The 11020-nt window shown below is 42.8% G+C and overlaps 1 protein-coding gene across 1 annotated transcript in view; it reads left to right on the top strand.

Annotated features, from left to right (window-relative positions):
- Positions 1 to 11020, top strand: part of FAM185A (family with sequence similarity 185 member A) — a 90936-nt gene that overhangs the window by 22412 nt on the left and 57504 nt on the right. The window contains exon 4 of the mRNA XM_019509462.1: positions 9027 to 9165. Within this exon, the coding sequence (XP_019365007.1) occupies positions 9027 to 9165 (139 nt within the window). The remainder of the gene's footprint in view (positions 1 to 9026; positions 9166 to 11020) is intronic.

Raw genomic sequence — 11020 nt, 5'->3', positions numbered from 1 at the left:
CCCCCTCTATGCGGCACTGGTCAGGCTGCAGCTGGAGTACTGCGTCCAGTTCTGGGTGCCGCACTTCAAGAGGGATGTGGACAGCATGGAGAGGGTCCAGAGGAGGGCCACTCATGTGATCAGGGGTCAGTGGGGCAGGCCCTATGAGGAGAGGCTAAGGGACCTGAGCCTGTTCAGCCTCCACAAGAGAAGGCTGAGGAGGGATCTAGTGGCCTGTTACAAACTAGTCAGAGGGGACCAGCAGGCATTGGGGGAGTCCCTGTTCCCCCAAGCACTACCAGGAGTGATTAGGAATAGCGGTCACGAGCTGGCAGAGGGTAGATTCAGACTAGACATCAGGAGGCGCTACTTCACTGTCAGGGCGGCTAGGGTCTGGAACCAACTTCCAAGTGAAGTGGTGCTGGCTCCTACCCTGGGGGTCTTTAAGAGGAAGCTAGACGAACACCTTGCTGGGGTCGTTTGACCCCAGTACTTTTTTCTGCCAAGGCAGGGGGTCGGACTTGGTGATCTGCTGAGGTCCCTTCTGACCCTACAAACTATGAAATTATGAAAGCATATTAATGTTGGAAAGATGTTTTAAAATGTTAGCGTATATGTGCACTTAAAATGTGTACTGAAAACAGTAAAACATACAAATAAACTTAATACAACTTCTAATATTTGGCAACATATTTTTCCAAATGTTCATTAACTTTATGGTGTTAAGAAAGATTACTGGGTCAGTGTATGCTTTCATAGCTGTGTAAATCCATAATACTTCGACTGAGGTCAGTCGTGGTGCTGTGGATTTGCATTAGCACTGAGAATAGAATTCGGCTTGTAATGTCCATCTTCCAAGCTAAATTTCTTATTGCAATAGTTAGACAGCCAGGTTTTAGAGTGTGATACTTATCTTTTGTCAATTGCAACTTGTGTTAGTAATTAGGGTGCATTACATCTACCATGTGTGCTAGTATGAGACTTTTGTTCCATCAGTTACAATCATTATTATGTATTTAAGGGTCTGTCAGCATTTCCATTGTCAGGGAATTATAGAAGTGCTCTGTAATTTCTTAGGGACTGAAATGGGATGTCCAAGATTTCAACCAGAGGGGGAACTGCTTTCTAAAAAAAAATTAAAGAAAAATAATAGTGAAGGTGTTAAATGAGAGAAAGCAAAATTAGAATGCTTTCTTCTTTCTCTTTTTTTAACTGCAATTTACCTTACCAACTGTCATGAAAACTTATCCAAGCACAAAATCTGTTAGTTCTATTTACCATGATGATTACAAATTAATAATATTCTACTTGCCCTGTAAAGAACAGAAATGATCCTGGACACGTGGACAGTTTTAGAGTTGAAGTAATGCACACTTATGGGAGAAAAGGAATTCCTGAGACATATATACTGATTGACTGGCAAAAGCATCCAAACTATACCACGGGGGAACTCATTAGCTGATCTGCCCTGCTAAGGTCTTGTATAATACTTACTTCGCTAACCAAGCATCTCATATTCTCCCAAACAGCCATAAATGCTAACAAAAACAGAGAAAAATGTATCCACTCAGTGAAAAGCCCTCTTATTTTGCCCTTTTTCTCCTGTTATTTAGGCCATGTCCTAAACTTAGGGCATATCACATCTCTCAATGCTGTTGTTCTGGCCTCTCTGTGCATTCAGGAAAGCAGCTCTGCAGCAGTGTATATTTGGGCTGCATCCGCTCTTCGTGTTACGTTCTTAACATGTTGCTGCCTCTATTTTCAGCTCCGCTGATGGTAGCAGAAGGGCTATACGTGTGATTTCATAGACATTAGGGCTGGAAGGGACCTCGGAAGATCATTGAGTCCAGCCCCCTGCCCAAAGGGCAGGAAGTCAGCTGGGGTCATAGGATCCCAGCAAGATAAGCATCCAATTTACTCTTGAAGGTATTCAATGTGGGTGCTTGAACCACCTCCAATGGCGGGCTGTTCCAGACCTTGGGGGCTCGGACAGTAAAGAAATTCTTCCTTATGTCCAGCCTGAAACGGTCTTGCAGGAGTTTATGACCATTCGACCTCGTCATCCCTTGGGGCACTCTGGTGAACAATCATTCCCCCAGATACTGGTGGTCACCCCAGATAAACTTATAGGTGGCCACCAGATCACCCCTGAGCCTGCGCTTTTCCAGGCTAAAGAGCCTCATAGATCTCAGCCTGTCGTCGTAAGGTCTGTTTTCCTGACCTCTGATCATGCGCGTGGCTCTTCTCTGGACTCTCTCGAGCAATGTGATGAAGGTTTTCAAAGCAGCTAGATAGTCAGCCTCTCTCTGCTTTCAGTGGGAACTGAAGATCTAACTGGGAGTTGGGCTTTTTGGAAACCCCTTAACTTAAAAAACATGTGGACTCTGGAGCACAGTTCTGAGGGGGATGTTTGACTATGTACAACTTCTACAGCTGTGGAGTTGCTGAATGCCTGTCACCCTGACTGTGAGAGAGTGGGCTGACTTGAAATGAAAACATAGAGAGTCATAGAGAAATACAGTGGGAAGGGAACTCCAGAAGTTTAGGCCAGCCTGCTGGCTGAGACGGGATCCTCTCTATCCACACCATGCTATAGAGATCCATTGTCTAATCTCTTAGCAAAACTATACAGTCAACCCTAACACAAAACCCAAGACATAACAACCTAACCTGCCACAGGGGCACAGCCAGCATCCTGCTGCTGCAAAGGTAGATAATATAAGCTCAGGAGGTTCCAGGAAGAGGGCCACTATAAAGGAAGGGAAACCGCCCCACAGTCCATACCAGTCTGCCTGTGGGGTAAAAATCTTTCCTAACTTGAAATATGGCAATCAGTCTGACTCTGAGTGGAGGGTAAGACCCTCTAGCCAGGAGCCTCTGGGTTTTAGTTCCAGCAGAAACATAGACCCAGCTCAGTCAAAATCCCCAAGCTTGGCTGCAACCAATACCCAGTGGTTCTGAGGAAAATTTAAAAAAAAACACCAGAAAAACCAAAACCAAAATAAATAACTGAGACATGGAGCAGCAGGGGGAGTGGGGAGGCAGGGGAGCCAGCAAAGAAATAGCCATAGAAGAATATAGGCCTATGCCAGCCTCTGACCAGTGGCTCTCCATCCTCTTCTCAAACACCTCCAGTGATGGAGGTCCTACAGCTCCCCGTGGCTGTCTGCTCCTCTGCTTCACTGTTCTAACACTGAAGAAGCTTTTCCTGATATCCAATATAAACCTACTTTGCTGTAATTTCAAGCCTTCGATCCATGTCCTCTCTGCAGCACAAGAGAAAATGTGTTTTCCCTATTCTGTATTGCAGCCCTTCAGGTATTTGAAGACTGCTGTCATGACCCCTCTTAAGAGCCTAGCCTTTCAACCTCTCCTATGACGTGCTTTCCAAGTTCTTTATCATTTTTGTCACCTGCTTCTGGACCTTCTCTTTTTTAAAACTTGAAACCCAAAACTGCACACAATACTCTAGATGAGGCTTAGGCAGTGCCAAGAAGCACTGTCACCTCCCATGTCCTGTACCTAATGCTTCTGTTGATGCATCCCAAAACCATATTCATTCTGTGTAGCTGCATCACACTGTGGACTCATACTGAGTCTGTGATCTACTAAGACTCCCACATCCTTCTCCATAGTGCTGCCGTCCAGCCAGCTGTCACTGATTTTGTATTTGCGTTTTATGATTTTTCTTCCTGAGTTGTAATTCATTGTATTTCTCAGTACTGAACTTCATCCTGTTATCTCCAGCCCAGCTTTCCAATCTCTTAAGATCCTTCTGAGTACCAGTCCCATCCTCCAGTATACAACTAATTAATAAATACATTAAACAGCATCCCTGTGAAAATCCACTCAAAACCTTGTGCCATCCTGATATGGATCCATTTATAATAACCCTGTGCTTGTGGCTATTTAGTCAGTTGTCTATCTACCTTATAGTACTTTTATTCAGCCCACATTTCTCTAAATTGTTTATAAGAAGGTCATGTAGGACCTTGTTAAAAGCCTTTCTCAAGTCCAGATGCATGTTGTCTGAGGCATTCCCTTTATTCACCCAAGTAGTTACTTTGTCAAAGAAGGAGATCAAATTTGTTTGACAAGCTGTTTTGCGTATACCATTGCTGGCTGCTTGTGATCAGTCTTTCCTCCTCCAGATGTTTACAAATGTTTTAAAGAAGGGCACTGTGTTGGTCCTTTTTCAGTCCTCTGGTACCTTGCCCATCTCGCACAACTTCATGAATATCATTGTCAAGGACTCCAAGATCTCCTGTGTGAGTTCCTTCAGTACCCTGGGATGAAGTTCATCTGGCCCTGCTGATATGAATTCATGGGGACCTGCGAAGAAGTGAGTGTGGGTGAGACGCAACAGAATGGAGAATGCCGCTTTCAGAGCTGCTGCTGTTTAAAGATAGAAGCTCTGAGAGAGCAGGGGAGCGGCGGGTCATGAGGCTTGAGAAAGCTGAGAGAGAGAAGAGAAGAGCCTATGAAAGAAAAAGGAATATCAAGGGACCCTTCAACAGAACTGTGGGGAGGCTAGGTAAATTTTGTTTGATTTCTGAGGGAATGAGGGGCGAATTCACAGGAAAACAGAGCAGCAGGGCTGCAGCGGGGAGAGGGGAAAAAAGAGAAAGAAAAAAGGAACTTATCCAATTCTAATACTGTGAACAAAAAAAACCAAAGAAAAGGATTTATATCTTAACTCTTGTATATATTAAGATTTTTTTTTTTATCATTGAGAAGGTCCAAGATTAGAGGTAGAAGAGGGGTTTGGTTGATGACTCCTCCATCAGCATAGATAAATGGAGTTATGTAGAGAGATCTGAAGAAAGAAGATCTCAAAGTTAAGAGACATTGCACAGAATAAAAGAAGAAGGAGAATTCTAAGAGTGAGACAATTCATTAATACTAAGTTCAGTTAATTTATGTTTTTGTTAAAAAAGTAACAGTCTAAGTGAAGAATTATAACGTTAAGACGTTTAGAGATACTAGAAAGACATGCAGATACCTTCTTCTGTCCAACTGTGTGTAGGATTTGAACAAATGTAAAAGGAAAATAAAGAAAAATAATTGGTGTTAACCAAACTGTGATTGACTATCTAACTTTCATCTACAAGAGTAAGTGTATCGAATGAGCTATACAACCCATATGTGAGCCCCACTAAAAGATTGCGGTAAAAGAAAACTAAAAGAATAAATAACTCCTCCCAACTAATAACATCTAAAATTAATATTATTAATAATAACATCAAAGATGTGGCAGGCGAGAAAGTCAGGACATACTGCCAGCTCATAAAATAGCAGTAAGTACAGGAAAGGGTATGATGAGCAATCACGACAGGACCCGTCAGAAGCTCACTGATTGTTTCTCTTGTTATTTCCTCCCTCAGCTTGTCCCCTTCCTTATCCAAATAATATTTGTTAAGCATCTGGTTGCAGTTTGTGTCAGTCTTCACAAAGAACTTAAAGTAGCTATTGAGTAGCTCTGCTTTCTTTGCATCTTCTGTTAAGAGTTCCCTCTGGCTGTTGAACAGTGGACCCACAGATTTCTTTGTTTTTCATTTTAGCTACTATACTTACAGAACCTCTTCTTCTTGTCTTTAACCTGCAACACCAGGTACAGCTCTTTCTTTCTTTGCCATCCTGATTTTTGTCGCTGTCCATTCTTGCTATTTCCTGGTAGGCTTTCTTAGCGACCTGCCTATTTTACCATTGCCTGCCTGCATGCTTTCCTTTTGCATTTGAGGCATCCTAGAAGCTCCTTGTGCCACCACAGTCTCTTGCCTGTTCTTCCTGTGCTTCCATTGTGTCTGAATAGTTTCTTGTTGGGCTTCTACTACTGTACCTTTTAGAAGCTCCCAGATCATGGGCATGTTTATCCTTCAGTCCGTCTTCCCATGATACTGTACCTATTAACTATTTGAGTTGATTGAAATCCACCTTTCTGAAATCTAGCATTCTAGTTTTGTTGACTTCATGCCTTCCTTATCGTGGGATCTGGAATTCTATATCATGATCCCTTCCTCCTGAGTTACCCATTGTTTTCATATCTTCCATTAATTTTTCCCTGATCAGGTCAGGATAAGATCCCTAATAGATCATCCCCTAGTTGTAGCCTCAACCTTCTGGAACAGAAATTTGTCTTCTGCACAATTTAGGTACCAGCTCAACATTTTACATTTGGCTGTATTGTTCTTCCAGCAGATGTCTGGAAAATTTCAAGTCTCCCATGAGTACCATCTCATACCTTTTGGACAATTTCTTCACCTCCTTGAAGAATGCCTTACCTCCTTTTCCTGACTTGGTGACCTATAATAAATTCCTACCATTACATTGTTGCATCTTTCACCTTCTGTCTTCACCAAAATGCATTCTGCTGTGCTATCTTCTTCCTCCTGAACCAGGGAACAGGTGTATGTATTTTTGGCAAACCACCTTTTTTCCCAACCCTGCCCTTCCACAGCAAAGTGTAACCCTCAGTGTTGACACTGTCATGAGAACTGTCCCACCAGGTCTCTGTGATACCAATTAGATCATAGGGTTTTTTCCACAGGCTGCAGCATTCCTGCTCATCTCGTTTATTCCTCTTACTTTTTGTATTTGTATTCATTCATCGGACATATTTTGCATTTCAACCTATGCACTTCCCTTTTTCTGCCACTTGTTGGTGTTCTGCGGCTTTCTGGCCCTTTCTCAGAGTTGAGCTGCTTCTTCCAGTCTCTTCTCCTCTGGTTTGTTTCCTCTGTTGCTGGAGGGTTTTGTTCACCAACTCTCATGGAATCTAGTTTAAAACCCTCCTTACTAGGTTGGCCAGGTTATGCCCAAAGATGTTCCTTTTAGTTCTGGTCAGATGGATCTCATTTCTTGATATCAGTTCTCCTCCCCAGAACATCTGCCCATTGTCAGAGAATCTAAAGCCTTCATGCCAACTCTAGTGTCCCAGCCACATGGTTACTTCCATGATGCAGTGGTCCTTGCCTGGGCCTTTGCCTCCCATAGGGAGGATTGATGAGAACACCACTTGTGTTCAAAGCCCCTTAACCCCCCTGCCAAGAGCCTTGTAAGTCACCTCTTTTCTCCTCTGCGTTTGTGGCAGTATCATTGGTGCCTACATGGAAAAACAGGAAAGAGTAGTGGTCTGAGGAATGGATGAGCATTGGCAGGCTCTCTGTGACATCCTGAATTTAGGTTCCATGCAGATAGCACACCTCCTGGGACCCCAAATCTGGATGATACATTTGGGCCTCTGTTTCCTGCAGAAAGTTGCTCACCACAACCACCACCACTTTTATCTTCCTTTTTGGTACAGTGGTCCTAGATCCCCATCCCTGGGGCCCTGCATGTCCTGGTCTCTAGACTGCTGAGTCTTCTGCATCATGCCTATTGATGTCCTTCATTTTGCCTTTTCCTCAGCTGTTCCACTGCAGAGTGCTTGAAAGAGATTGCTGACTTCAGTCATGTAAATATTCTTTAATATGGTGGTGGTTCTTCTTGTTATCTGAGGCCTACCTTGTGTATAAAACTATAGTGCAGAATTCTGGGCTGCACCTCTAAAGCTTAAGTTTAAATTGTGCCCTCCTGATTGTGGATTGTTCTGCGGCCTAGAGAGGACCTCAGATTAGATGGCCTTTGGGGCTGAGTTATGCTAAGGCACCTCTCGGCTCATTCTTTGGGATCGTGGCAAATCTGCAGTGCTTTGTTTTGCCACTGCCGCCAAGATTACTCCTATCATCAGCATGGCCTGTGGGCCTAGGGCAATGATACACTCGGGGGATAGTTTTACAACGGTGTTCTACTATGCCTGTGCTAGGGAATGTCTTCCTTAACCAGCCAGGGATTGGGCTTTTTAATATTCTTTTTGTGCTATTATCACCTTTTTCCCATAGTATAAAAGGGCCAGCACAGGAGTAAGACTCTCATTCACAAACTGTTAGCTGCCCAAATTTCACGCACCGGAAGATGAGGGTGAAAGCTTCTTTTCTTTAGACTTGCACATGCTTTTTATTTATCATTGGTAGATCTTCATATTTATAAGAACTTTTTTACATCAGATGCTACAGAGGTCATTAGCATTGGAATTGGCAACAGTCTGATTTTTTTTTCTTATGAATTTTTTCATTTTATAAGGTGGCAATAAAATTAAAATGCCAAAATGGATTTTAAGATGAGCTGATGTAAGACACAATTTACACTGCAGGGCTGTAAATCTTTTCATGCAGTGGATAAGGACTTTGAAATATGTTTCATTAAGAAAAAGGCAGAGCTGGCAGATTAAACACATTTTGAATAAGACTTGAACCTGAATTATTGTATGATTACACAATTCAAATCAAGCTGAACATAAAAAGACCAGAACTCGCTTCTTATGGTAACGTGCTCATTATGTATGGATCCAGTTCAATCATAACTGGCTGTTTGCCCAAAAGCCCTGTTTTATTGGCCCCTGCCCTGCATCCAGCCCCTCTATCCAAAATGCTGTCCTCAAACTCCTTTCTTTCCATCCCTCTTAGATTCAGATCCCTCATGCTCACCTTCAAAGTTCTACTTAGCTTCAGGTCCTGGCTGATGACTTGGGTTTGTGGGTGCTGTCAAACAGTAGTCACACTCAGCTTTGTGTTTTATCACAAAGCTTTCACTTAAATCATTCTCAAAGTTAGCCAGTGACTGATCTAGTAGCATGGTATTGGAATCCTTTGTTTTGTTCCTGGTTGTGCCAGACTCCCTGTGCTACTGTGAAAAATTGTTTTTACCTCTCTGTCTCTGATATGTACTCTGGAAAATGAGTACAACAGTCATTCCCTACTGAGTAGAAGTATTGACAAGATTAACTTATTATGCAGAAGTTGTTTTAAGGATGTTGGGTGAAAGTGCAAAGTACAATTATTTATTTTGTGTTATGTATAACTTTTAGCCGGCATCTAACTTGCCATTTGTCTTGTACATGGGCAAATATATGTTACATAGCTCGTTTTAATTCTGCTACTTCTCAGTTTTGTTTCCAAATGTATTAGCCTATTTCAAGGAAGCATATTTCAGTTTTATTTTTCTTGCAGAGTGTGAATATAGAGAAGTTGCAGGGAACATCTATCAACATATCTACTGAGGATGGTTTGTTAAAAACCAAGTATCTTTATGCAGAGTCTTCATTTCTGTCTTCAACAGCTGGTGATATTCTACTGGGAAGTGTTCATGGTAAGACAGGAAAATCAATACATAGTCTGAAATGCAACAGCTCTGCAGGTATCCAGAGTATTAATTATAACAATGAAAGGACTGCTGTCATTATGCTGTGTCCCTAAATGAACTACAGGCACAGCATCTGAACAAAACTGTTCAATGCTAGCAAATACTAAAATAAGATTGTCAAACCTAAACTAGTTCTTTCTTCTTTTGCTCTAACAGATGTTGTTAGCTGTATGAGCCTGAAGTCAGGGAGAAGGTAGAGGAGGGTAGCACCTTAGAGCCAATCTGATAGTAAGTTCTCTTAGCAGTATCCCCTCCCCTGGCCCTCTTCTTTCTGCCAGTCTGCTCACAGCGTCTGACGAATCAGGCTGCTGCCTGTGAAAGCCTGTGCCTCTTTAAAACAGTTAGTCTAAGGTGCTGCTCTGCCCTTCTGCCTCTGCTGTAAATGATTTTTCCCATGAAAAGGGAAAAACATGCATCATATGGAAGAAACATGTACTGCATTTTCTAGGAATATAACTACAATACTTGGCAACTATTGATACTCTGGATCATGGTGTATGCTCAAGAAGTCTGTGACCATCACACCAAGACCTTCAGTGTGTATACCTAGACAAAAGTAAGGAGGAGTGGAGGCTGCCTTAGACTTACTTTCATCACTTTAGACGGTTGAGAGAGTTCCAAAAGCCAGGCCAAGTCCGGAGTTCAGTGCCTTGATGGTTGTAACTTCTCCCAGAAAGCAACAGGTTAGAGCTGCTGCTGACTAGTGTGTTTCTGTCAGGGTGGTGTCACTTAGCCTTTCTCCAACCAAGGAGTCCCCACAGGATGGTGAAAGCTAGGGTTTTGAGGTGGTCTATAGTTGCTTTACTGTAGAGCAGCGGTTCTGAACAGTTTTCAGTCGACGTACCCCTTGGTCTCAGAGTGAGACTTCACGTACCCCCTTTCAATGGGAAATTAATATTTTAGGCCCTTCGACCTGTGTTAGACAATGTATGAAATATATCTCACGTACCCCCTGATGAGGCTTCATGTGTCCCCTGGGGGTACATGTACCTCTGGTTCAGAACCGCTGCTCTAGAGGTTGTAATATTGTGGTATTTTATAGGAACTACCCCACCACAAGTAATCCCACCACATTGCCAACTAGCCCTCCAGTCAGATGCAGTTTACAGTCATACGTAGGACCAGTAACTTTACAATTTACTATATAATTAAACAGTGGAAATTGTAATGAATAAAGAAAACATCATTAGTAAAACTGCAGTCTGTTTTTAAACAGCTGCTTTAATTTGCTTTGGAGAATTCAAAAGAGTTAACCTGCTTAACAAGATTTCTAAGTAGAATTTGGTTATGATGACTTAAAATGTTACTATTTTTATTAGAAATGTTTTCTCCGTGTTTGTGTTGGCTCTGTCTACCACCAATACACTTCCAGTTCTTCTTTTCCTGGTCAAATGTCATGTTTTTCCTTCAGGAGTGAGGATGGCTAGCCTTGGCTTCTTTTCCTGTTAGTGGTGCTGGGGATCCCCAGGGTGCTAGGGACTCGCCAGAATTCCCACTGAGTGAGCACCTCCTCTCTGTGCTTGATGTTTATGGCATTTTGGACAGAGATAAAATAAATTTCTCACATTGGCCCATGTTCAAGTTTTCACTGTAGGTACAGGTTCCATCACTTTAGCTACATACAGTAAAATCCCTGTTATCCAGGATTTACTAACTGGCACACTCTACTGACCAGAATTTCCAGTTGACCGGCCAGATGCTGGGGTGAGGGGGGCGGGGAAGCTCACACAAGGCTGCCACCACCCTGCTGCCCTGCGCTGTCACTGCTTCACATGTGGCCGCCCCGCCCTCCACCCCCCCA

The sequence above is a fragment of the Gavialis gangeticus genome, unplaced genomic scaffold, assembly GCF_001723915.1.
Source record: "Gavialis gangeticus isolate Ggan-Ray unplaced genomic scaffold, GavGan_comp1, whole genome shotgun sequence".
Lineage (NCBI taxonomy): Eukaryota > Metazoa > Chordata > Crocodylia > Gavialidae > Gavialis > Gavialis gangeticus.
Note: the sequence above shows the minus strand (reverse complement) of the source record. Positions and strands in the feature narration are given on the sequence as shown.